We start from the raw sequence: 27,993 nt of genomic DNA, 5'->3' as shown, positions 1-27,993 counted from the left end.
TTCTATTTTCTTATTTAAATTATTCTATTTTCTTATTTAAATTATTCAGTTTTATAAATCATTTCAGTGTAATTGATTTTAAATCATTTCAGTGTAATTGATTTTAATCTTTTCACATGGAAAATGCTGTGATGAAAGTTTTTTTCTTCTGATATTTGTTGGAATCCAAAGGAAGCACATCTCTAGAATTTATTTTCTAGACTTCTATTTCTATCCAGAAAAAAACCTTCCTTTAAGTGTTAAGAGTTGAGTGTCAATTCTGACTCCTATGGTTTTGTATTTCAGGGCTACTATCAAAGCAATGAATTCATTATTACCCAGCATCCCTTGCTACACACTATCAAGGATTTCTGGAGAATGATATGGGACCATAATGCCCAGCTAATAGTCATGCTCCCTGATAGCCAGAATATGGTAAGATTGATGGCCGATGGCTGTGGTTTTACATATGAATTTTAGTAATTTTAACATTTTTAAATATGCGAGTTATAAGACAATATCTTGGATTTTGTAAAATCCAATTTTAAAAGTAGTAATATTGTACTGAGCGCAAAATCCAAATCTAGACATCCTTATCTCAGCAAATCATAGTTGAGATGAGGAAGTCATCATTTCAAGAATCATTTAATCATTTCCTTTCTTTTTATTCTTTTCCTTGAGGCTGAAGATGAATTTGTGTACTGGCCAAACAAAGACGAGCCTATAAACTGTGAGACTTTCAAAGTTACTATGATTGCTGAAGAACACAAGTGTCTGTCTAATGAGGAAAAGCTCATAATCCAAGACTTTATTTTAGAAGCTACACAGGTAACACTGCCGTAAAATTGTAACTCTCGGGATTTGGTTTGATAAAAGGTAATGCCTATATTTTGTGACATTTTCTTTTGGTAAATGAGTGCTAAAATTCCATGGCTTGGAAAAATCCATGGAGTGAGCAAACTCTGCAGGTAATTTGGTGACATTGAATAGGGCACCACCATAGTGGTGGGATTCTGTATGTGGAGTCATGAGCCAGACTGGAATAGAGGCAAGAATAAGAAAACTATCTTTCACCAACTGATTTGTGCTTTTTTCACTCTTGTAGGATGACTATGTACTCGAAGTGAGGCATTTTCAGTGTCCAAAATGGCCAAATCCTGATAGTCCTATTAGCAAAACCTTTGAACTGATCAGCATCATCAAAGAGGAGACGTCCAACCGTGATGGACCCATGATTGTACATGATGAGTAAGCACTGTGGCTTTCAGTTTGTTTTGTTTTTGTGTAAAGCCATTCTTTCTTCTCATTTAGAGTGAAGCCACTGAAATAAGGCACAAAGCCTACCCCTACCAGTAGTGCTGTTTTTCTATGTCAGCTGCACCCACAAGAGAAAAACTTTGCTTTTGTCACACTCTGAATGATCTCATTTCAGTTCTATCATTATGATACTGCAGATAGTTGCTGAGTGAGTTGGGCACCTGTGGAGAAAATCAGTCAGGGTTTCATTCTGTGTTACTGACAGAAGTAAGAGTATTGAGACGAGGCACCTTACTCCCCTCCAGATGCTGAATGTTGGCTGTAAATACTGAAATGTAACCAGGCCCAGAGGCCTTCAGTATTTGCTTAGAAGAGGTAAATACAGTGGGAAAATACAGCTGGATCTGTCTCCTGAAGACTTTCCAGCAGTCATAGCCCAAAGCTATGAAGTTGTGCGCCGTCCCAGTTCAGAAAAATGTCAGCAGCACAAAAATTCATCACCTAACTGTGGCATTTCCTTTAGCTATGGAAACCTGATTTTGTGTTTTGTTTGTTACTTTGCAAAGGCACGGAGGGGTGACAGCAGGCACTTTCTGTGCTTTGACAACACTCATGCATCAACTGGAAAATGAGAACTCAGTGGATGTTTACCACGTAGCAAAGATGATAAATTTGATGAGGCCTGGAGTCTTTACAGACATTGTAAGTAATAACCAAAATACGTGCAAAGTTCTTGTAGGGTGTGTGGTGCTGTTAGCGTGCTTAGGTCCTAGGGCAACATTACTGCACCACTGGTGTGTTTGTTTCTGCATAGGTTAATCAAAAATGTCTTCCAGAGGTGCGTAGTGGACCTGATGCTTATTCTGAAACAGGGTATTTCCTGTTAAATATTATGTGGTTATCAAGTGGACTTATTCAAAATATATAGAGCTGCCACCATCATATTTAAATCTGCACTGTATCATGTAAATAATGGGTTCACTCCAACAAGGAATACGTTCCTACTCCAGGCAGACCCTGAGGTAGTTAACCTGGTTTCACAATCAAGGATTAAAAGAAAGCCAATGGCTCAGTAGTAGCCATAACCCTGCCTCCATTCAATCTGTGGGAACTTTGCAACAGACTTTACAAGGATCATATTTAGCACAGAATGTTACCTTAAAAATGCATTGTTGTTGTTTGTTTTTTTTCCCCACCTGTACTGCTTTCCTTAATGTTGTGGTCCACACTGTGTGCAGGAGGAGCCACTAGTCTGAAAATGAATAAAGCAGCAAAGCAGTACATCAAAAGGTGGAGGACACCACGTTAACAGGCTGACACATTCGCTGTTAATTACTAACATTAATTATATTAACATTTATATACATATAAATACATATATAACAATTATATATATTAACATTACTAACTACTTGTCAAATAATAGCATTACAAGTATTATAGTCTATTATTTACAAAAACACACTGAATGTACCCTCTTTTCTTCCCCAGGAACAGTACCAGTTTCTGTACAAAGCGATTCTCAGCCTTGTCAGCACAAGGCAAGAGGAAAACCCTTCAGCATCTATGGACAGTAATGGCTCAGCTTTGCCAGATGGAAATGCAGCTGAAAGTTTAGAATCTTTAGTTTAAGTAACAAAGCAAATTGAACACACAAACACTTGCACCACATCAATCACATCTGGAGTTTACCATTATTCTTTTCAGTTTTATACTCAGTGGGGGGAAATCTGTCCAGTTCCTCTCTACATAATCAATCCCCAACTCTTGTTCCACCAAAGTCATTTCTGTGACATATGACTTTACCGAGGAACTTTTATCATTAACAATGTGTGCCTTTTCTTGAACGATTTCTTGTAATACATTGTTCTGTCTGGACTAACTTGATTGACTTTTACAGTGTTTCTAAGAATTGAATTGTGGTACGTTTTTTCAGTATTAGTTTTTGATTTATCTGGCTTTACTTTTAACTTAAAATTATCATATTTATAGGTATTAGGGGTTTCTCAATTACAAACAAATGTCATGGTTTTAGTATTTGATTTATTTGCTGTATTTATAACAATCTGCATTTGCTAGAAATACAACTTTTAATATAGTAGAATGTAAATAAAATACTGCTCTCCATAACATGCCCCATTTTAAGACTTCAATTAGACATTTAGCATAGTAATCTGATACTTACTGTAAATACTGCTACTTCTATAGTGATTCCATGGACCAAATTTATATTTATAATTGTAGATTTTTATATTTTACTACAGAGTCAGTTTTCTAGTTCTGTGTAATTGCCTTGTTAAAATGATGTAGTCCAGTATGTTTTTATTTTAACAAAGTCTTCTGATATATAATTGTGCATATTAAGCAATTAACCTTCATATAGCTGCATGTGATTTTAACCTTTTGTGAGGAATAGAAATCATTTGTTTTGAAATGAGAAGTTTTTATGAGAATAACACCAGTACTTGGCATTGTTAAATTGTTTTTACCTATGGTATTGCAAAAATAAATATAAATATTCCAACCTGTGCCTCACAGTCTACCACACACACTAAACAGTCTGCACTGCGGCATGGGAGAGTTGTGCCTTACAACGTATCCCTTAACCAGGTTAAACCCCCTTGAGACATAGGATTTATTGTTTTTTCCCTCTTTTTTGGCATGACGTTTGTTTTATTTTGCAGGTGGTAAGAGCTACAAAGGTACAGCACCCCCTCACTGTCCTAAAAAACACACATTGCTCGAGCACTGCAGGATCCCACGTACGCTTCCCCTCACAGCATTCAGGCAGGAAGTTGATAGCAGAGAGGTGCATCACACTGCACTTCGAGTGAAGCAATATGTTCACTTCCCAGGTGGCCTGAGGGCTGCTTGCTACTTCCTTTCAAGTACTCGCGTTGTGTGGAACCCTGAATTTTCGCATCTAGGTTAAGGAGGACAGCTGTGCTATAAAATTCCCCTCTTTCATCCCAAAAACAGAGCATGCACTCAGACACTCCTTTCTTAGCCTCCTGGGGTGCATGTAGGAAAGAGGTTAATTGTGATCTTATGGTCATTTCCAAATCATAGTCCATAATCTTCTTACCTTCTACTTCTGCTCTTCGCCATATTAGCACACAGCATAAGAAACTGCAGTGTGCATCTGCTAGTTCTCCGGCCTCCTGTAAGAAAACCAGCCTGGAGCCTCATGCAACTTTGTGCTTTTTCTTTTGGTATCCTCTATTCATGTATTTACAATTGCCTATAGTTGCACATACAAGGGAGTTTTTTGGCCACTAAATTGTATTACAGTTTTCAAGCCTATAAGGACCAAGAGCCACAAAAGGAATCCTCCTTTCTCAAATCCCATCTTGATATAACTGTTCCTTTCAACCTAAACTGTTTTGCAGACATTTTAAAATGTTAATCCAAGGAATCAGCTGTTGTTCAAGGTTTCTTCCAGGGATGTTTGTAATCGCACTCATCATCTTAGCGTGCTGACAAGTTATTTAAAACATAAGTGCTTAGGATAATCTCTTTACTCACACGTATTGGTTCTAGAAAAAAAAAATAAGAATCATAAAAAAATCTTCTGTAATCTTCAATGTGATGGATTACAGATTTTAATAAAAGCGTGTCAGTTCTCATCTCAGACAAAGGCCATATTCTAATTAATTTTTTTCTTGTAATCCAAGATACAGACTCCAAAGACATACAGCCTGCCTTTACAAACTGGGTCAAGTGTGGAAAAGATGTTATGAACCTCATGCAAGAAGTAGGATATTAATAAACAATGTCCTTTCAAGAATTTTTTAACAAAGTAAGTAACAACAGCCATGCATGACAAGGGAAACCTGATTAGAACATCCTCCTAAGAAACTGCAGATAAGTAGGAGATAAAAAGGAAGAAAACTGATGTATTATTATCAACAACTTTTTCTGACTGTGGTGTTGTGATTGAATATGGAAAAGCTTTATGAAAGTCAACAACAAATAATGAGTGCAAGTTGTATGAACTGCGGTTATCAGAGCAGCAGCACATTGGTTAAAAACCTAAGTAAGGACTTTGAAAATCAGTCGACTAAACCAGATCTTGGTGCTTTACAACAGTGTTTTGTCTTGTCATTGTGACTCTTCAATAATGTAATGTTTCAGATGACTTGAAATTTTCTGTGGTAAACACTCACATTACCCTTGCTGAACTCTTTTCTCAATCCTTCTGATGCATTAGCAAAGCAGGGATGGGGAGAAGTTGTGCTGCTGTGTTGGGGTTAAACAGAAACAGAGACCCAAAAGCTACAGAAAGTTTGGGAAGTCCTAGTGCCCTGGCAGACAGGCCAACACCACAGGACTGCTGGGTCACCTCCCAAACTCAGTAGCCCATCCTGCCTGAAATCCATCAAGGCAAAAGCCAGCAAGTTGCAGAGGCCAGCACCACTGGCTATGATCTGTGCAGAACCCTCAGGCTGCAGTGGGACTTCCCTGGAGGCGTTCTTCCAGATATTTTCTAGCAGTGCTGCTCCAAACGTGATTGCAACCCAGCCCAGCACATCTCCCTCCTGCTTGCCTTGGCCTGAGCACCTCTATTTCCATTTCTACTTGGCTGCTGTCACCCAAACACTCAGCCCACCGGAGACTGGAGAAGAAAACCCCCCACTGTCTTGTGTAGCAGAAGCATCTGCCACCCTTGGGCTTCTCAAGGAAATGGAGGAACAGGAAGGCCAACTGATGTGCAGGTTAGAAAATTATAGTCAGCACTGAAGAACGATATATGGGAAAACAAATGGAAAAATGGAGCAGATAGCACAATGAAAACATTCAAGGCTTAGTTTTATCACTTCCACAGAGCAAGACTAATGTCTGATCGTATTATTCTGTTTCAAAGGTTTATGCTTTCATGGATTATGTACTTTCAAATGGACAAGAGAGAATGTACTGTTCCAGAACATTTGGCCACATCTCCTCTGTTTCCTGTTTTCAATTTTTTTTTATCTCAAGAGATTTTTAAAAAATAAGAAAAAAGAAACAAAAAAAAAAGCCCTTCTGATGTACTCAGTTCATTCCCTTTGTTTCAGGAAAGCCAGGTCCTGTGACCCTGGAACTAGTCACAGAATACCTGAGGTCCTTCCTTTAGCTTTCATAAATTCTGCTCAACAGGCAAAGCTAAATCTCTGTTTTTCCATTTTTCTCTCCCTCTCCTCATTAGCTTTTCAGTCCCTTTGCAACCACATAAATTTTTTTTTTTTTCCTACTCTTAAACAGCCATTGCTGTTTTTTGATTGCATGCCATTTGCCTGGTAGATGTATGCTTGTGTTCCAGTAGTTTCTGTCTATAGGAACATCTGGGGCAGAGAGTCAAATGCCATGGCAAAGAAGGAGGATGTGAAAGTGAAGTCTGTCTCATGCACCTCCACCTCAGAAAGTGGGATCTTACCTGTCATAGAGAGCTGGCATGAAAACAAATTCCAAAATGAAAAACTGAGAGATAAGTGAAACTTTGGAGCCTGATATGAACAAACGGCTTAATAAAATTTACACCAAGACAGTGATAATAGAAACCAAACTTTGGATTCTACTGCTTCTTAGGAAAGCAAAGCCCTCAAAGCCCTGAGACAGGCAGTGAGAAACAAAGCTTTTGTTTTTTGCTGGGGCACAGGACCATCTTATACACCTAGCTTCCCATTTAAGTATTTGTCACAAGGAAAGCTACAAAAATTTTGTGTATTTCAAGACTATAGCAAAAGATGCCCAAATACTGTAATACAAGTAGTCTTACATAGGGATGCTTTAACAATCTTGACAATTTTTTCTCTTGGAATACCCTTCTTGCTAGGTTTACATCTGTAGACACAAAAATCTATGTGAAAAACAAATCCCATTCACGTACAGCTCATCAGACTGCAAAGATGACACGACAAAGAAACATGGGCTTTCAGATTTATTTCTCAACCAATTTTGCGCATTCGATACAATTATCTTCCAATAACATGCAAAGAGAGCTGAAATCTAACCTTCCTACAAAAGCTGATACATTTAAGTCTACACTAAAAAAATAAAAAGCATCACTGCATGAGGAAACAAATATATTCTGATAGAAATTTTTTCAAAAAATAGTGTTTCTTGAAGATAACACACTGTCATTCCAGGATTATTTAAGAGTTCAAAAAAAAGTTCCAATTTTCTCTGCACATTGCATTTTCCAGGCAGAGAAGCAAGGTGTATATATACATACAGCCTTAACTCCATGGTTTTGTATTTTTGGGGTAAAGGAGGGCAACAAATTCTTAAGTTGAGATTCTGGTGTCACACTGTATTGAACTGGAAGAAACCAGCTCACAGAAGTTAAAAATTAAACCTTAGTTGTAGGCCTTTAATTGACCTGTAGGACAGAGGAGGAAGCAGAGAGCAGAACTATTTAATTCCAGACTCCATGCTTACCGTGGATGCACGTGCAAGCCACGTAACAGATAACCTGTAACAGCAGTGGGAGGGGAAGCAGAAAAATGGAGCCAGGGTCTCATCCAATATTTAGAACATGCATAGCAATCTAACAGAATACAAATTTGACAGCATGAAGGCATTCACTGATTCAGTACAAAAAGCCTTCATCTTTGACCTTCATTCTTCCTTCCCCCTTTGGCTCCTTTCAGCCTCCTCTTTGTTGCCATTGCTGCTTCATTACATACGCTAAAAGCAAATCCAAATCTTGAGTGGCAAGACTTGGAGATCAAAACTTCAGCTATACTTATGGTAGCTTTTCCTATCAGGCAGAGCAGCCTCTGGACTTCCAACTCTTCAGGACTGTGTTAGTAGTACTATGTTGCTCAGCAGATAAAAGGCTGTGCGTTTATCAGCAAAGTGCACTTGTAAGAAAAACTGAAAGGAGACAGATTCCAAAATTAGCATTCAACTTTAGAGAAGGAGAGTTCCAGACAGCTGCACAAGTACCAGTGCAACTGGTAGATCTGGCTTCACTCTGAATTAGTGGAAACTCTAACCCACCCCTGCATTGCAAGGTGGTGCAGAAATCCCTGAGCTAAATCTACAGAAGCAGTCCTGAACTAGAAGTAACTGGCTTCTGTTTTGCCAGAGAGGAGTTGAACTTAGGCTAAAGCTCAGAGCTGTCACAGCTGCACTGCTGCTAGAGCTGAACCAGCATGGCTGAGCAGCACAACACTCAGCACCACATAAGCTGGTGTACTGCAAACCCCCATTTCTCTGAAGTGGCAGTGAATTGAGTAGTATGGACAGGCCCCCAAAGCAACAATTCAAAAGCATGATAAAGGACAAAAGTTAACTCAAACAGTAGTGATTTAAACCTCTAACCCTGCTGCATTTCAAAGCTGCTTGTACTAGACAGTCAATTCCCTTTTGTAACAGTTCTTAACTTGGACAAGGCACACAGTGTAAGTCAAAAGAGTAAACATGTCATTTAGAGCAACCAATGAGCACTTTAACTGTAGCATGTTTATGAATACCCTTCCAAGCTGCAGAGCTAAGTGCTCACATGCTCTCCTAATAACAGAAAGCAGCATGCAGTAGCTATTTCAACATTCTGCAGCCAAGAAAGGGCATGGGAGGGAAGGCAGTTTTAAACACACTACCTCCATCTATGAATTCAAGTGTACATTCATAAGAGAAAGATTTAAATAATAAGACCTAGGCTTCAAATGTTAACAGCTGAACACCTTCAATATTGAATAGGCTTTTAGTTGCAGGTAACACAGAATTATCTAGAATATTTCATGTTGTTATTGTGAAAACGTTCCCATTTACTGTTAAAAAGAACAGGATAAGAGTTATATTTTAAGTATAACTTCTGTCTCTGCTAAATGGTTTATGGTACATGAAAAATAAAATCAAACAAGAAATGGAATTAATTTCCATTCATTCAGACTTTTCCTTCACAAAAGTCAGTAGTGGATTTTCCTTTCAGCTGCATTTTGCCTTAGTAATAACCCCATCCTATACACTTAGGAGATGAACTCAATTTAAAAATAGGAGTTATTTAGAAAACATTTAAGTAAATATCTGATAAGTGCTGAAACATGGGTGTAAAAGTACTGGAAAGAAAATAACATAACTCATGCATCCGAGTATCTACAGTTTCTACAACAAAGTCAGGTGATTGATTCTACAGAAGGCACCATTTAGGTGTGAAATACCAGATCCTGTCTTTAACTGGTCCCAATTGAGAATCTTCGAGCTGTATGTGTGGGAAAACAAACAGTGCCAAAACCAGATTCAATTCATTGCTTCCAGTTACTGTCTGATAACATTATGAGTATTGTATGTAATGCCTTCTGCCTTAACACGCTCCAGTATTGGTCCATAAATCTTCTTTGTCAGTGGTATAACCATGCCTTTGGTATTTATTTCACCTGAAATTAAGGAGAAAGAATGAAAAAAATGCATTAAGTGTTAAAGTTACTGCATGTCCAGGTGCCAGCAGGGAGGTGGGGGCTGCCCTGTGCCAGACACAGGCCGTTTTGGCCACAGGGAATAGCTGGGCCCAGCAGCCAAAGTGGTGATGCCTCTGCAAAAGTAAATTTAAGAAAGGTTTCAAGTGTTGCATAGCAGCAGAGAGTGAGGAACAAAGTATGAGAAACAAACTCTGAACACAATAGAGGGAAAAGGAAGAGAATGACCATGACAAAGAAGAGAAGGTGCTGAGAGAGTCCTGTACAGCCTGCAGGAAACCCACATTGTAGCAAGGGGAAATTCTGAAGAGAAAGAAGCAACGGGGACACGCTTACAGACTGACTGCAACCCCCAGTTCCCCATTCCCCTGCAGTGCTAAAGGCCAGGGGAAGAAGTTGAGGTATGGAGACATGAGAGGAAACGTGTTAAAGAAAGGGGAAAGGCCTCATTTTACTTTGCATCTCAATAGCCAAAGCTATTTTCATCAGTAACAAATTAATTTTCTCCAAATCCAGCATGTTTTATTTGTAATGGTAACTAGTAAACAATCTGTGTTTATCTCTACTTGTGAACTTTTCTCACTGTGTTTTCTCCTCCTGCCCTTTTGAGATGCAAGTCTGTCAGCTAGCCAAGTTCAGCATACAAAAGCAAATATTAATTTGCAATTATATAGATATTCTTTTTCAGGGAGTGGTATTATGTATGTTTTCCCATAGCAATGTGATACACACAGCTTCAATTTGATTCACAGAGCTATAATAAAAAGGTAGGTAAAAAGCATCTGAACTTAAAAAAAAAAAAAAAAAAAAGTTTTGATCATTTCAGCCAGCCAGGAAAGGAATGGAGATCTAGATGTTAGAAGCAAAAGAGAAGAAAAAACAAACAAACAAAAAAACCACACAAAACAAGAAGAAAAAAAGAACAAAAAACCCACCCCCAACACTGTTTCATGCTTACTTGATGATAACTAGGCAAGGTGTCTGTTTATATACACACAGAATATGTCCAGTACGATGCCCTAACCCCAAATCTCATCTGTCTGGAAAATAACAGTGGAACTCACTGTTTGTTCAGCACAAGGATATCTTAACCTGTTTCACTGTGACATAGTTTCCAAAGATCAACAATTGTAATTTATAATACCAAAGGTCCCTCTATACCACTGAAACACTTAAGATTAAATGAACAAAATCTCTACAAATTCAGAAGTAAATTAACAACTGTCATTAAATGATCCAAGCACGCAGATTAAATATTCCTGTAAGAAGACAAAAAATAGTTTGATCAATTAAAAATAACAATAATACAGATATATACTTCAGTAACACCACATATTTTCTACAGGCAGGTAATACAGAGGTTGAAGCACAATTACCAAAGGCTGACCTGTCACTTACCATCTAGAACCATCTTAGCAGCAATAGCCGTCGGGTATCCTACAGTTTTGGCCATGGCAGAATATCCATTGCTATCACCATAGACAACCAGATCAATAAATTTGTCTTCCAAATGGCCAGAAGGATGCCTGAGACCTATTTCATTCCTCATAACAATCATATCTCTCTCCCCAGTGCCTAACAGAAAAGCACATGAAGTATTCATTAATTACTTGCATTCCAGTCTAACAAGATGAGGCTCCTGACAAGCAAGGCATTATGTATACACACCACTTACTTTGGGGAAGTAATTTACACTTCAGATAGGGACTATAAAACATAGAAGATACAGATGAGATGAAAAATGTAACAGAGAAGGAAAACAATAGTGGATGGAGCAGGGAGCATTATGAGACATTAGAAAACTTTAACATAAACAAACTAATGAAATTAAGGCTGTAAGAGAAATTGACTTGTCCTACTGACAATCACAAAAGACAGCAGGACTTCTCACATACCAAATGGCAGCTTTGTCTCCATGTGCTTTGCAAGAGCCCCCACAATGGAATCTGCTGCTGGAACTGGCTCATCTCCCAGTAATCCTAGCCTGGCAGAAGAAAGATAGACTAAAGATACAACTGCACATCAACAACTTAGTGTCAGTTTTGTGATTTCCAGGTTACTCAACGTTTATCAGTTTAATTGACTCAATATGGACCAGAACTGGTAAAATTGCCAACTTTTTTTTTCTTAAAGAAAAAAAAAAGAAAAAAGAAATTAAAATTACTGAAACATCTTACCATTCCACAGCCTCCAGCTGACTTTTGTCTCTATCCAGCTTGTTAAATACAGCTTCTTTAAGCACAGAGTACTCAGCAGGAGACTGAATTTCAACCAGTTTGCACATGAGCTCTTTCTGTATTAAAAGAAAATTAAAAAGCTCCTGAAGGTCTGACATCTGTTCCCACTGCTTTTCAGTCAAGGTTTCAAGAACTTAAGCTCAGTTAACTTCCACTACTTCTGAGAAGACAGGCTGCACAAACAGGAGAAGTAAGAAGAAAGACAGTTTGAGATTTTTAATCACAGCAAATGAGAATACGTATTGTTTTTTCCCCAAAAACTTTCTGCACCCACCGTTCAGCTGCCTCACACTACTTATCCCTTGTATTGGCTTACCCCTCCTCCAGCACTGAATAAACTTAGAAATATGCATAAACGAGGAATGGTTGGAGGGTGTTCAAATGAAAGGAAAGCAGCCTTGAGACAGCCAGTATGTCAGGAACTTAAGGATTTCTCTCAGCTGGACTAGAAATGGAGACCGTCCCTTTACAAAAGGAAGGGCACAGACAAGTGAGATGAACAAGCCTATCACAATCATGGGAGCATTACCAAAAAGCTTTATGATTTTTTTTTTCCATGTCTGAAGAACATTTTGTGTTATCAAGATGCTAGTTATTGCTTGCTTCGTTCACACCAAGATGGATAGTAGAAGGAGCTCCAAACAAGCAAGAATTGTACAGCCTGTTGACAAGCTCATGTTATCTACAAGTAAACTACAAATATAAGGCAAGTAAAGAAACAAGTACTAATATGTAATAATATTGCTGAGGCAAGGTTTGCAGTGAGACTAAGGAGCTGCTATTTAAATTTACAGATTCCATGATACTGTACCCTTATTCACTGAAGCTAGACAGGCTGGAAGCTATAGCAATTTCTGCACATAAAACTTGTGTATGTTAATCCTAAAAATGAAAAGTGGACAAAAACCATCTCAAGAAATAAAAACCACTCCTAACCCATTTTAAGATAATGATTGACAGAACAGACACACTGCTGAAATGGCAGCATAAAAGCTCTCTGGAGCCTGGGAAGATGAGCAGCGCTCTATGGTAGTCAGAGACAACCGTGAGTCAGCCTCTTCACTTTTTTCATTCTTTGGTTTAGAGAATATTGAAGGAGTTATTTACTGAAAATAATAACATCTTCAGAAAAATCCTGTGCTCTCCTCGACCATAATGCAGCATAAGCGTACAAGATTACCATTGTAAAGGACACTCAAGCCTAGAAATAAAGAAATGGTCAGTCAAACAGAGAAAAGAAAATAATAATCAGAGAAACTCACCCAAGTTAGAAGTGGCATGGTTGAGTTTAGTAAAGGAGAAGGATCTGGGTTAATTAACCCTAACTTTACAAAGCCTCCCATAGTTTTAGAGTATCCCTGCAATAAAAGAATAATATGTTAAAAACAATAATCACTTAAAACTGAGGTATTTCTTAGCTGTAGTGGTGGACACAATCATGACCGTGCTGTTATTCCCACAGGAAAACAGTTATAACAACACGATTCCAAAGGGGTTACAGTGATAGATGAATACGTAGGTCTCCAACTCTCATTCTATTTTTTCTACACCCTCTTTAATGATTCATTATTATTCTGCTATCAGTATTTTTGTGGTAAGTAGAACTGGTTCAGGAGATTGAAGGGCCAAGCTGGTCAGCACCAGACCAAATTGCAGTGCACATTAGACAGGGCAGATCAGCCACCTGGGCCCTAAACAAACAACAGAACAGACAGCCGAAATCTGAATTGGGCTCACCTCAGTTTTACACTTGTATAATTATAATGATATAAAATAAACTAGTTCTTAAAGTAAGAACCCTCTGTATCTTTTCTTCAGGGACATGAGAGAGACAACCAAGACAGCACTTTAATGACATCTACAAGGAACTGCAAAGGACAATAGGTTGAACAATAAAATAAGTCAACCATTTCCCGCTCATCTTTGTTTGTTTCTCATTAATGGTAACAAGGACCACACAGCTACTGCATACCTAGAAACACTTATATGCAAGTGTCTAAAACCATGATCAAAAACCAGACTTATGGATATAAAGCACCCCTAGAGAGGCTAATTATAATGAAGAGCTCCCTCCAACAAACAGCACAAGGTTATTAGCTCAGATGGCCTTGCAGTTAGATCCTTCTGTGACACCTCTTTATAAACTGACTCCATTAGCCACCTGAACTCAGCCTATGAATGGCACTGAGGAGATGACAGCCCCTGCACTGAATGGATCACTTCTGCTGCACTGCATGACTGAGCAGCATATGAGAAGGGCCAGGACATGGCCAGGTACACACTGGCATGGAAATACGGCACAGGTGGGGCTCCTCCACAGCCCTGAAGCCATGGGTCTCCTTTGGTGATTAGGAAAGCAACATTAACCACAGAAACATCATTATCAGCTATGCTGCAAGAAAACCTCTTTATGCCACCCTGACATGGTTTTGTTGTTGTTATTTCCCCTCTTGTTCTAACTCTTATACAAAAGAAGAACATTTTACCAGGCACCAAATGGAAGAGTAGATACCGTCGTATTAAGACTTCATGAGACAGATGCCTTCCACATATTTTTAGCTTCTGAACAAGAGATCATATCTAGACTGACAAAAAGTAACCTACTGCCATTTGTAACCCTTGAACCTCCACATCAGTCTTCTGTCCTCTGCTAAGCAAACTTGTTTCCCTCCCAGAAATAAATAAAGAAAAAACAGCCTGGGGTACTGCAACACAGGGAAAATACACATTACATTTCTCATGCCACGCACAAAAGAAAGGAACTTAAACCTCGACAAAAACCTTAACTCTAAAAGGTAGATATCCATAAGCTTTTTTCAAGTTTTCATTAAGGGCTTAGATTTCCTTTTAGTGTACACTGACCACTAACATAAAGAAATCAGAAAGAAAAAAAACCTCCAATATTCTGACTAACGAGTTAAAGCTGTTGTAATTCAAGATTTCTAGTTACTTAATGAACAAGTTCTTCATGCAAAACTGTGATTTTCTGTTACATTTTTCATAGGAGTAATTATTTATAAGTTCCATTCTGTATCAACTTTCAGAGGTTAATCAATTCTTAAAAATACAGGCTAACAACATGCATCATAAAACTGATTTTTTTTTTAATCTATCAATCCAACGCTAACTACAAAGCCACAGAAAAAAAAATAGTGATGCAGACTATGCAAGCTAACTGACTGGGTAAAGTTACTCTTCTGGTTTGCAGCAACAACACCTGTTAAATAAACAAAGTAGAACTATGCTTTCAATTATTTCTCAGCTGAGACAAAGAGAATTCATAAATAGCAAGTACAAAACTAAAATGGGCTGCCTTTTAAATACAGCTTTACTGAAATGACAGCACTCGTCTCCTCAAATAATAACAACAATAAAATGATCAAAACTTACTTTGTATCTTAAGGTGCCCCTTAACAAAGTGTGAGCTGTCTGAATTCCATATGGTTCAGCATATTTTGTACTGTCTCTGTTAGGAAAACCTTCCAAATTTAATCCTGGATAAAAATCCATTGCTGTAACAGAATCAAGCAATGCTCCTCCCGCTGGAATATTGATAACCTGAGTTTTATGAAAGAACAGCAGTATTACTTTGTTGTAGCAATTTGATTTACAACAGAAAAAATGAAGTGTGCTCCAAGTAAGAACATTATGCTTAGTGTTTCTGGCACAAACAAAGGCTCCAACTAAACAAAGCAGCTGCAGAAGCCATTTAAGTATATTCTGTGATGGAGGAGCATGTACTATGTCAGCTGTTACTAATCAAAGGACAAGAACAGCTCACATCCTGCTAACACATTCTAGCAATTCCTGCTGCACTTGTATTAAGGTTGCAGGCTCCCATTGCACTTCCATTAGTGCAATTTTCATGGACATGAACTCATTTTGTTACTTCAAAACAAGGAGGCAAGGTTTCCTTCTAGAAGAAAGCCTAAAGCAACCAAGTCTTCATCAATACTGTAAGATCTTACTGTCTGTTAAACAAGACACTTGTGCAGAATAATCCTGCACAACAGTCAAAGACAGCTAAAGATTTAAGTGGCAAGGAGGAAAAATTGTGCAACTTACTGGCTCATACGGTGCTCTTCCAATGAACCATTCACATGGATGCAATGTGTTTCAAATTAAGAAACATTTTCACATTCTCTAAAAGACCCTTTAACTGGAAAGTTATATCTGCTGCTGCTTTTTGACAAAGATCCAATGAACAAGTCCTGAATTTCTACTTTTTCTTACTACACTAACATCATTACAACACATCTCAAAAGATTTCTCATTAGATGATTAACCAAATTTTAAGGTGGTTACACAAGATGTCTCCTTGGTGTTTGAAGAGCCCTGATCAGTAAATGAGCAAGCAGGAGTGATCAAATAGGAATGGAAAGCAGACAGGTGATAATGGCTTGCAACAGCTTTGCACAAATCATGGTATTTCTGTAAAACAGATGTAATAACACTGTGCAAGTGCAGAATTAAGCTGTTTGGTTTGCAAAAGCAATCAAATGGAAAAGCAAATAGGATGCACATTCATTTTTGTTTGAAAGAGAGAGATACCAGGCAATTAGGTGGCAAAAGCACTTTGTGGAAGCTGAACTCAGAACATGAACCTCAAGCCAGTGCCTTATAGTCATTAGCATACACTTCTTGGGCATTCTATACATTAGGAATTAAAAGCTGGCAGCAGACAGGCACCATTATACTCAGAACATGGGATTAATTAACACATTGCAACTCGGGCAACTGTCAGTCACTTAAGAATAAACACAGCACAAATCCTAATTCCCTCCTGAGCGTGGCGTCTTCTTCTTTGTCTTTAAATGGAAACAAAAGGATTTACTTCACCTCTCCATTTTTTAAATACGTAGCAGACTGAACGGTATTCAGCAAGACTCCTTGAGGGCTCCAACTGAACTTGTACCTCAGAGGATTATCAGAGTGCTCTGGAGCTGGCAGGCCACCACAGAAAGAAGTGTAGGATACAACCTGTCAGATTCGTCCAGAGGTGAGAAACAAGGAACAGGTGACAGTACAGAGAAATCCTGCAGAATCCCCCTAAGTTCTTAAACTCTATTGAAGTTATTTCCCAACCAGACCAAATTACAAGATTTGCAGTGGACAAGAGAAATCAGAACTTCACTAAGCAACAGCATCAATCTTTCTCATTGCATTGCCCATGAAATAGCAAAAGCACCTGAGGCAAAGACATCTTAAGTGATGGACTTTCACAAATTGGATAAGTTGACACCAAATTCCAAGCATTTGAAAAAACTAAGGTGTAATGGAGTCCATTACAGACTGGTGGTATGCCCAAAAGTGGGCTGGTGTTAAAGGAACAGCTTTACTAATAATGCCCTGGAGGAAGCATACGCAATCTGCCAACCTTACCGTAGCACCAACTTCCTTTGCCTTGTCAATGCATTCCATTGCCAACATATGGTCAAGACCAGGATCCAAGCCCATTTCACTGATAACTGTGATACCAGCAGCCTCTACACTAGAAGTAGCAGAAATTGACAATGTCAGAACATTGTGCAGGCCTTTCATGAAATCTGTCCAAGGGAGACCCTGAAAACTTTCCCCAAACTCTTTTCTGTCCTCTGTCTGAGGTTCATTGGAAAAAAAACAGAAGCAGATGTTAAAATCCAAAGGGTGTAAATGTCTTAGAAATCATGATAGCCTTGTTTTCTTTTATTTTAATGTAACATCTAGAGTAGGCATGTCCAACCTATGGGTCACTTACAGTCCTGCCCAGATCACCCTGCAGCTGCTTCCTGCCCTGTGCCATCACAGCAGTGGCTCTGCTCCACTGAGCAGCCCAACCCAGGCAGGCACTCACTGCTCACAGCCACCCACTGAACACAGGCACTGTCTGGGCTGAAACCAGATGTGGGGAGTGCAGTGGAAAATGTCATCCAAAAATCTCTGACAGACATCTTGAGAGCGAAGGACCGCAACAACGTCCACTGAAGCAGACTCACTGTTAGTTTCACAAAAATAAGGTCACAATATCCCATTAGTGTTATGTTCTTGTTGCTCTCTTTTTTATGTTTTAATAAAAAATAAAATAAGTTTTGTTGCTTATATACATTAACTACATTTTAGATTTTATACGCATCCCAAGACAATTCCTCTCCACTTAATGCAGCCTAGACAAGGCAAAAGGTTGGACACACATGATTTAGAGGATGATAAAAAAGAAATCCCTAAAAACCACTTTGTATGCCATGCTCTTCTGGACAGTACTGTAACACAGGAAGGCAGTAATGCAAAAGCCATAACAGGGATAGACACAACAGCCCTAATCTAATAGCTTCCACAGAGAGATATAGAAAGCTCTTCTTTCCTAAGTTTTAAGCACTTGGGTTTTCTGTGGTGGTAGTTTTGCAAAAAAGCAAGAAAAAGAAAAAACAAAGCAACAGTTGCCTATTTCCCAGAGCAGCTCAGTTATCACCACAAGTTTTATTTAAAAAACAAATTAAAAAAACAAACAAACAAAAAAAAACACCACTTTGTTTTTCAATAAATGAGAAGGGAGCGTTTTTGTGTTCTGGGTTTTTTTTGTTTGTTGGGGAGGGAGAGGAAGGTGTTGGTATTTTTAGGCAAGAGAAACATGATCTCTTGGTATCACAGCAAGATGGGGAGGAGAGGTGCACTAACCTCTCTCATTTCTACAACACTGGTTCTCTACGCATCTAGCTTTCTGTTTTATCATTTACAGAAACTGCACAATGGATTCCCATCCCACTTGAATTGACTCTTGAGTTCTAGCACTGTGACTCAGAGAAGCTCTACGCCAAAAACAACTTTTCCTCATATAGTAGAACAAAAGAAACACAGGAATAGTCAGAACTGTCACCAATCCAATTTAATACAATAAGCCAAGAATGAATTTTTGTAAAGGGAAGATGAATGATAGCAATCAAGCTTGTGTCACTGGTGGAACAGGACAGTCCACCTCCTCCTTCAAAACAGGTTTGAGGGGAGAGGGCAAGGCACAATGACATGAAATAAAATGGGACATGCAGAAATACGTATTCCAGTGTTCAGAGCAGTAGCCTGACCAGACCAGGGCATTCACTCTCCACTTTGTTCTGCTACAGTCTCCATGTGCAACTCTGGGGAAAATTACTTAGTCCTCTTTTATAGGAAGGGAAGAAATGTAGAAAAACAGTAATTCACAATAAGGGCTGCAGATACAACTCACTGCAAACTTTTCAGACATTGTCAGAAGCTATTCCAGAGAGATGCCCATACCTACCTCTCCTGGAGTTCTTTCATGGCTGGTGTTAAATAGCTGGCTGTTACCAAGTTCACTTTGTTGTCGATACATTTCTTAGCAACCAAAGGATGTACTGAATAAGGCAGCAAACTACAAATTGAAAGAGAATTATGCAAATCAAAATCCAATCCAGTGACAAAACTGAAAGACCTTAATACTTCCTCTGTGCCTACAAAAAAAGTTCAAGTAAATAGAGAAGTCATCCCTGCCTTGCACTCACTAGTTCCTTTACTTGTTACTAGGTAACAAGTAAAATGTTACCCTATCAGAGAAATGACTCAGAATAGCATGCAAAATAATATGGAATTAATTCTTCAGACAGTTTTTTTTCCTGCCATTTTTCTCCTAATAAACAACAACCAACCAAAAAGACCTCTTTTCAAGACCTTCTAAATAGGCAAGCTGAATGATTCACAACATCTTGCTGATGCACTACTCAAGAAGGCAGTGGCCAGTTGTAACCATTTACTGGCTTAGGTCAGTGAAGTAGGAGAAAGGACCAGCATGACTTCAGGTTGAGCTCACCCTATTTTACCCAGAATTCTGACCTGATCACAAGGTTGTGTTTCTTCACCAGAGAGGACAGCTTTTCCTCATCCTTTATAATATCCATATGAACTGAAGTAACATTGCTGTATTTTTTCGTCAGCTGTTCAAGTTGTTCCTTCATCACAGAAGCTGTTTTAAAACCAAAACACCAAGTTACTCAAAGATGAAAACAAGCCCAAAGCACATCCATGTATAACTGTGTTTTATATATGCCACCCTCTCTCCAAACAGAAGCTGCTGCGCGGATGCTTTCTTTTCACTAAGAGTTGAAGAGAAAACAGGCATAAAGTACCTGTAGAGCAGTCTTTTTTTTTTTTTTTTTTTTAATCAATTGCCAGAGTCAAGCCATGGCAGCTACAACTCAAGAACAAGAACCTAAAAATACTCTCAGAAATAAAGTGTTGTCTTATAACCAATTAGCACAACTGTGGATATACTTAAAAGTAACTGAAACTTAAGCTGATGCTTTCCACCTACCAGCAGGTCAATACAAATTATTCACATAAAACTAGAAGTCATCATCCTTCTTTGTTACTATGAAGTAGGCAGGACATCTCCAAACCAGCACTGTGAATGCGTTGGTGGTACTTTTGGCTGGGCTGTTGTATGCCTGGGCTGCAGAGCTGGTTTTTGGTCTTGATTTTATTTTTTCCAACACCACACATGGTAAGATTATTATTTATTCTATATGAGTCACCTTCTTCTGTACCAATACAACCATCTGAAATTCTAGAGATGTCCGGAGTGTTAGTGTTACAATAAAACAGGTACTTTTTTTTTTGCTCTTGCTTTGAGTTTCCTCCCATAGAAAAGCTATGTCTAGTTCATCTCAGTTTAATGGGATATTATATTGGGCTAACTCTGAAGGGAAAACTGCAATGGAAAAATTATGCATCCCAGACTGGCTTTATATTAGTAACAACCTGCTGAAAATCAAATGTTTTCAATGAGAGTAACAACTTATCTCGATGCTTAATCCATTTTAAGTCACCACACAGCACACATTTTCTTCTGGCTTTAAAAACGGTCACTTCTCTAACTCAGCCAAATAGATGCAGAGCTGAAGTATTCAAACAGTTCTTACTGGCAGTAGCCATTTCCACAAATGCTCAGATTATTTCACTGAAAAACAAGAAGCTGAGTAGAAATCCAGAAGCAGAAAAAGTCCAAAGAGGAAAACTTGCTTGTTATCACGTGGGTTTAAGTGAAAGAGGAAAACCTTCCCTAATTCTAAGGTCTTGAGAGACACATAAGTCTCCAAACAGCTAAGTAGCAGACTTAGCAGACAAACACATCACACACCTAGAAAAGCCCACCCTATCTGCCATTCCACACAGCCAGATAAATCTGCATGAAGGACTATTTCAAAACCATTTCAGTACGTTAAAACAAAATTCTTATTCATAACTGAAACCAGCTTTAAAAAAAAAACAACTTGCATCATTCACCACTTCTAACATTATGAAAACATTAAGCTTTTGCATAGGCAAGATATGACTAAAAGGCCCATACTCAGTCTGTCTAGTTTCAATATCTACCCGTGGCTTCGCCCTACAAACTGTCCATATCCATGTACTGATATTATCAATAAAGGAGAGAAATCCAGTCTCCACCTCAGTCTGTTCTTTTCCTTTTATCTTACTTGCACTGCCATCACCACTTACCATTATAAGGAAAGTAAAACTAAAATAAATGAGCCAGGTTAAAAGCAGCCAGATATTTGCCACATCTGACTTAAAATAAATTGGTTCCCTGCCCTGGCTTGCAATGCAGCCAGCAGAAGGAAGGCAATGGGAACACAGCCAGGAGAAAGGAGTGAGCAATGAAGGCAGCAGGTGGGGCAGAGGCTTACAGAGAATTAAAAGCATCTGTGACTCTAAGTTGGTGCCTTATTTCCTTATGTTCTTTCCAAAGTCAAAGAGAAGTAAATATTGTCAGAGAGTAATTCTACCTACTCTGTTAATCAACATGTGCTAAGCAAAGCAGTCTATAAATTCAAAACAAAAAAAAAAAGAATGTTCATTACACAAAGGTTTTCTAATTAAAGATTTCATTCAAGGCATCAATCACTTGCATTTAAAGAGGTCTAGCCTAATAGTAGGAAACCAAATGTGGTACTTCGGGGTACATTTTACACTTTCTTCATCTACCTGCCTGCTGTCAAATATTAGAAAAGTAATGTCTTTGTCTCTCTTTACTTCCAAGCTTTTTTTTTTTTTTTCTTTCAGTAATACTGTAGAAACTGCCCAGGTAAGAGGAATTGCTATGTTTGCACGGTGCTTGGCAAAACAGATCCCCCAGTTCACCTGGTTTCCCTTACCACTACTGTACTGTAGGGACTTGATGCAGCCTCTCTGCTGGTAAAGGAAAGGATGCTGCACACTGCTGTAATCCTTTCCTGTTTGCCACTTCAGGAAGTACTAATAACAAGCAAACAGCTTTCTTAGAGTACACCTCTTCTTTCTGGGAAGTCTTTAACCAGATGCTAAAAGTATTATGGTAACTACTACAAAGGGTAACAAAAGCAGCATGGCTAGCAACAACACCAATCACGAGCTTAAAGCAGCTTGGAAGGAAAAATATTTATTTCTAATTTCTCTACAGTTTATGTATGCAAACAGTAAACTTTTCACAGATAAGTATCATTTTCAAATAAACTATATTAACTCAAAGTGCTCAGAAAGTTACAAAACCCTTTTCTGTAGTGCATAATAGCAAAGGTTTTATAAGTCCTCAGATTAATTTATTATTTACGAGAAAAACAGCCAAACCAGTTGGTTGGACTAAATCCATACAACATGTAGAAGACAATTTTTAAGTGGAAAACAAGAGAAGTCTTACATACCGATGGTGATGTTGACATCAGAATCTCTAGTGAGATACTCAAGTACAGGGCCAGAAACATAGCCAGAGCCGAGCACTAAAACCCTCTTCTTATTACCCATGCTCAGTGACTGGGCGTGCTCCCTAGGAGGTATTAAAGGCAGAATTAAAAACCACACAGAAGAAAGAAATGGTATGCTGCTCGAACTAACAGAATAAGCATGTTTTAGTAAGTCTACAGACTAAGAGCTCTATTCAGACCAAGTCACTTCATGGCTAGCTAACCCAAGACTGGTCCATCACTGCCTACTACAGCTACCATTCTTCTACAATGTAACTTCCAGTTTCTTTCCACTGTTACAACCAAAATCAAATCCATCAATGCCTCCTCTGCTTCTCCAGTTGCTACTGGGTGCTCAACAAATTTTTCCAGTCTGTCACATGGGGCTGTCAGAAAAGGATCCCAGTCTTTGCCTTGATTATTTTACATCAGGTTACCTTCAGGTAACCGCTGAAGGACATCAATTTCCACTGGTGAAAGCATATTTTGGTTAAGTTATACTAGGTTCATATTAATCTATCATGGGACCATACAGAGATGAAAAAAAAAGCCACCTAGGAAAATACCAATTAAGGAATTATGTTTGCAGATAAGAAAAGGTTTGAAAACTCTCTCTATATTATTTTCCTAAATAAATTTAAGTAGCTCTTCTATTGACTTAGAGAAAAAGTGTGTTCACATTGGATTTTGCATTTCTTTTTGCCAGTCAGAATAGTGTAGGTCAGCAATTGCTTAAATATGTACTAAAAAATGTATAAATAACAGTAGGAGAACATATTTCATTTCTTTATATTTATTTCCTTTTACCTCAAGTTTGCATTAAAACTGATGTAAAAATGTTTGCTTAAGGAATTTCATCACTATGCAGTTAAAAGCTATTTAGTAAATAACAGTATTTGTTAGTTTGCTTTATTCTTTGAGAAAAGGAAGCTACTTATCGTCCTATTGTTTAACATAATTAATGGGGTTATTTGAGGCTTTGTTTTTCTTATTGTATACTCTAAGAACAAATTTCAGTTCATAGTTAGGAACTTCCAAGACACAGATTTATTGGAAACTTCAGAAGTCTTCATGGAAATTCCTCCATTTCCCCTTTATCTACCAGGAGTTTATGTAGGCATGCACTGCTCTGTGGATTATACCACAGAGAGAGCCTGACCTCTGGCTGACCAACTCTGCTTTGAGCTACTGTCCTCAAAAGAGGACCGACCTCACTTCCACTAAATAATAGTTGGCTCAGACCTTTTGGGGACTCTACGTGGCACCCTAACTCAATTTTTAGTTGTGATTTTTCAGTTCGAAAATGCCCAGAATAATGAAAGATGCTGTTGCAGCCTCTCAGAGCAATGCCAAAATAGCATGACAAAAACAGTGGTATTGCATGGCCTAAAGCACGGCATGAAGCACACTGGGATATCTAGGGGCACAAGGCATCAAATAACAGTACTGAAAGACTACTCTGAGTGGACAGAGTTAAATCAATACCAAACTCACCTATCTGAAGCAGACTCCAGCCACTTGTGGGCATTTGTAAAGCCTTAATTAACCTCCAAAATTCCCAATGTTCCATTTCCTCTTCCTTTACTTTTTGGTTTTGTTTTGTTTTGTTTTTAATAGCTCCTCTCAACCATTAAATTTGAATGGGATACACCACTGTATCATCAGTTTAATCTGTATATATCATTACTAAAGGGTACTGCACATAGCAGAACTTCCTACAAGTTTCATAGATTTTTATTTCTTTAATTTAAATTATTATTTAATCTATTCACAAAAGGTGTTCCAAGCCCTCATATCCTTTCATACGACTAACCCATGGACTCTCCTTCTCCCACTTCCAATTCTAATAGAACAGCCTCTTCCACAACTACACTTTTTCGGGCAAAGGAAGAACTAAGAACTCCCCTCCACTGTTTATTTACAGAAAGTAGGAGTGACATGCAAAGTTTGGAACAACAGTCCTGACAAAGGGGAGGCTTTCTAAATTAAAGAAACCTGAATTTTGCAATCAAATTTCTTATCACACTTATTTTAAACTTTTCCAGTGTCCAGAATTAGATACCAATTTGATCAACTGTTCCGGGACAGGCATAAACATGAGCTGCCAAATGACCCACCAGGAGTGGAAATAGAATTCCAGAAATGAATATCTCAGATTATTGCCAGCTCTATGTCAATCTCTGAACAATTAAAAGTAATACTTAAAAAGTCCACACTCTTAAGGGGATGTGCCATTACAGCTGTGGGTGATGAATTAGTAGCAGGTATGAAGCAAGTGAAAGTGAAAAGATAAAGAAAAGTTCAGTAAATCAAACTTTTCCTGCATTCTGATGGCACCCAGAACAGTTTAGCTGATACAGCCTGGCTATTCTATGTTTGACATGTTCATGGACATTCAAAGGTATAAGCAATTAGTCTAAATAGAGCCCTCAGGTACTACACTAGACACAACGTAATACTTTGTTAGAGTAATAACAGAAGACACATAACTCCTAAAGACTCTAAACAAGAACCTATTTTAGCTAAACATCACACCTTTAGCTAAACATCCCCACTTTCATTTGCATTATTTCTTAAGTTTGCAAAATAAAGGGAGGGTGGTGTTAGCAGGTTTGGATTTTCTGGTAACTAAGTGAGCAACACCAATGAACAACTGAACATCACATGCAACACACAGGTCTACAGAAATATCAAAAATCTACCCAAAGAAAACCCTTGGGAAGTCTCCAGATTCTCAGGGTAGTTCACACAAGACCATGCAAATGATTATGGAGAAAGCCAAAAAAACAGATCCCCGTGCTGCATAAAGAATAAGAAAATTTGTTACTGAGACAGCCTCTTGAGGTGGTCTAGTATATAGCACAAGATAAAAATAAATGTAATAAACCACAGTCTTTGGCAGGCATACAGATTATTGCTTCGGGTGAAAAAACCACTTATATATAATTCATCATGCACAATTCCATAACCAGACTTCCCAAAGTTCCAAAGGAAGTCTGATAAGTTTGGCAGGCACGAGTCAACACACTGTCCTTTTAGTATGTGCTGGTGCATGCAGTGCTTTTGGTCAGATCACTTTCAACTCATACAGTACATAGAACAGCTGGCATTGACCATGAACATGAAGGCACAAGTATCCACTTACTGTCAAATTTACCTTCTTCATAAGCAAACTCTATGTATTTGTTAATGACAGGGAGGAAGGGGAATGAAAGAGATATCCAATCTATTTATACTTCTATTAGCTAATCCACTCCATGCTACTTCTTTCGTGCTATCATTGGCAGGTAACTATTGAAACAGGGTCAGAATGAAGCAGCAGCTAAAGCTACAGGAATATAATGAAAAGGCAAAGAGTCTCACAGAGGCTCCTGGACATATCCACCCACCGAACAATGCTAAGCATCACAGCACTTGAGCTATACTTGAGGAAACTAGATTCAAGCTATACTAGACAGCTTCTTTATCCATTCCTTTCAAAGAACTGCATGTCAAACCCATTTTAAAATGGCAAAGAAGAACAAAAGAATACTGGCATATGGTTATTTTCTGCCTCTGGTAAAAAATAATAGTCCTGATCACTTCAGGAAAGAAAAATGACACTTCAGTGTAAGTTACTAATAATCAGATATATCTCTGCATCAAAAGAGTGGTAGGAAGCAGGAAGAGGGCGGTGATTGTCCCCCTTTGCTCTGCCTTCATGAGGCCCCATTTGGAGTACTGAGTCCAGGTCTGGGGCACTCAGTGCTGGAAGGATGTGGAGCTATTGGAGTGGGCCCAGAGCAAGCCACAAAAATGATCAAAGGGCTGGAGCACCTCTCCTATGAAGAAATGTTGAGGAAGTTGGACTTATTCAGTTTAGAAAAGGCTCCGAGGAGACCTCACTGTTGCCTTCCAGTACTTAAGGAGAGCTTATAAGCACGAGGCTTGTAAGAGAAGAGCTTATAAGCAGCAGACTTTTTACAAGATCTGATAGTGACAGGACAAGGGCAATAGTTTTAAAACAAAAGAGGAGAAATTCTTTACTCAGAGGGTGGTGAGGCACTGGCACTGGTTGTCCAGAGAAGTTGTGGATGCCCCGTCCCTGGAGGCATTTAAGGCCAGGTTGAATAGGGCCCTGAGCAGCCCAACCTGGTGAGCGGCAGGCCTGCCCTCAGCAGGAAGGCTGGAGCTAGAAGATCTTTAAGGTCCCTTCCAACTAAGCCATTCTATGATTCTGTGATTTTAATGATTTAGACAGTGTGCATCAAGGAAGAAGGAAATCAAAGTAGAACAACAAGGCAGAAGACAATGAGTGCAATGTAGCAGCAGTCCACCAAAACACAAGATAAAAATAAAATGTCAAAGGGGAAAGAGAATGCAGACAAGTTTATTTACAATTCTGAACCAAACTTTAAGAAGCTATACAATACCTGCTCTCCCTCAATTTCTGGATATATTCATACTTAGCTGTCAGTGAGCCATTGGATGCGATCACTGCCTAAAAATAAATGAAACAAAGTTTGAGGAGCTTTGTATCTGTGTTTTAAAGAAGAGGGAGACAAGCAGTCAGCCAAACTGCAAAACTTACATCTCGAACAACAGGTGAGTAATTCTGGTTTTCAAGAGGTTCTGAGCCTTCTGATAACAACTGTGAAGATAAGTTTTTACAAATCAGATTGTTTTATTTCCCATAGTATTTTTTTTTTTCAGAGTAAAATATCAAAATATTTTAAGCAACATTTAAATGCATGCAACAATGTCAGTATCTTCTAAATCTAAAATTACCCCAGCCATGATCAGTGTCTTTTGACTTTCGTGAAAATTCAAGCAGTGGTATTATTGGGGTTGTTGAGTGCTCAAAAAACCCTTTAGTTTTCAAAACCTACTGCAGCAATAATAATAACAGTAAACAATAATCCATCTTCCAGAGACTGTTTCCTGCCTACAGAGACCTTTTCTGCACATCCCTAAGATATCCATGTTCTTAATTTTTTGTTCACATGTTCATTTTTGAAAGTATTTCCTCAAGACTTAGAAAGCTTGTTTTTTAAACAAAGTCTGTTGTGTTCTACAGCAGATTTCTTTTGAATGTGTACAGGAGACCAGAAAAGCAACAAACCAGCAGGCCAAAGTCCAAGTTTTTACCTTCGCGTTGCGTACATAAGATCTTACCATCTCTTCAATATATGGGAAAAGCATGTCACCAAAGTATTCTGTTGCTTCTATAGGAAGCTGTGCTGGCAGATTATCAATGGAACACATCAGAATACCAGAGCCTTCAACGCTGAAAGAGAGAATACAGCTCCTCTAAACAATTTTTCTTTCATACTTGTAATATCCCATCTTTCCAAATTATTTTCAATGATGATTTTCAATACGTTGTTTCACTGTACAAAGTACAAAGGAATGCAATATGAACTGAAGGCTATC

The 27,993-nt window shown here is 38.5% G+C and overlaps 2 protein-coding genes across 3 annotated transcripts in view; one reads left to right on the top strand and one right to left on the bottom strand.

Moving 5' to 3' along the window:
• The window catches only part of PTPRZ1 (protein tyrosine phosphatase receptor type Z1), a 133,131-nt gene extending 129,407 nt beyond the window's left edge, over positions 1-3,724 (top strand). For both annotated transcript variants that reach the window (XM_042816179.1, XM_042816178.1), the window contains exons 26-30: positions 286-414; positions 661-807; positions 1,085-1,227; positions 1,803-1,938; positions 2,728-3,724. In XM_042816179.1, coding sequence (XP_042672113.1) covers positions 286-414; positions 661-807; positions 1,085-1,227; positions 1,803-1,938; positions 2,728-2,868 — 696 coding nt within the window. In that variant the 3' untranslated portion in view covers positions 2,869-3,724. The remainder of the gene's footprint in view (positions 1-285; positions 415-660; positions 808-1,084; positions 1,228-1,802; positions 1,939-2,727) is intronic.
• Positions 3,725-7,140: 3,416 nt separating this feature from the next.
• Positions 7,141-27,993, bottom strand: part of AASS (aminoadipate-semialdehyde synthase) — a 28,554-nt gene continuing 7,701 nt past the window's right edge. Inside the window, exons 11-24 of the mRNA XM_042815480.1 lie at positions 27,736-27,847; positions 27,152-27,211; positions 26,994-27,061; positions 22,543-22,664; positions 19,697-19,826; positions 19,128-19,238; positions 17,255-17,363; positions 16,712-16,852; positions 15,263-15,430; positions 13,135-13,230; positions 11,813-11,928; positions 11,531-11,619; positions 11,034-11,210; positions 7,141-9,596 (exon numbers count right to left, since the gene is read on the bottom strand). Coding sequence (XP_042671414.1) covers positions 9,478-9,596; positions 11,034-11,210; positions 11,531-11,619; positions 11,813-11,928; positions 13,135-13,230; positions 15,263-15,430; positions 16,712-16,852; positions 17,255-17,363; positions 19,128-19,238; positions 19,697-19,826; positions 22,543-22,664; positions 26,994-27,061; positions 27,152-27,211; positions 27,736-27,847 — 1,618 coding nt within the window. The 3' untranslated portion in view covers positions 7,141-9,477. The remainder of the gene's footprint in view (positions 9,597-11,033; positions 11,211-11,530; positions 11,620-11,812; positions 11,929-13,134; positions 13,231-15,262; positions 15,431-16,711; positions 16,853-17,254; positions 17,364-19,127; positions 19,239-19,696; positions 19,827-22,542; positions 22,665-26,993; positions 27,062-27,151; positions 27,212-27,735; positions 27,848-27,993) is intronic.

The sequence above is a fragment of the Centrocercus urophasianus genome, unplaced genomic scaffold (assembly GCF_019232065.1).
Source record: "Centrocercus urophasianus isolate 14NV4802_14NV808 unplaced genomic scaffold, USGS_Curo_1.0 seq_15, whole genome shotgun sequence".
In the NCBI taxonomy this organism is placed as follows: Eukaryota; Metazoa; Chordata; class Aves; order Galliformes; family Phasianidae; genus Centrocercus; species Centrocercus urophasianus.
This window is presented reverse-complemented; position numbering and strand designations above follow the sequence as displayed.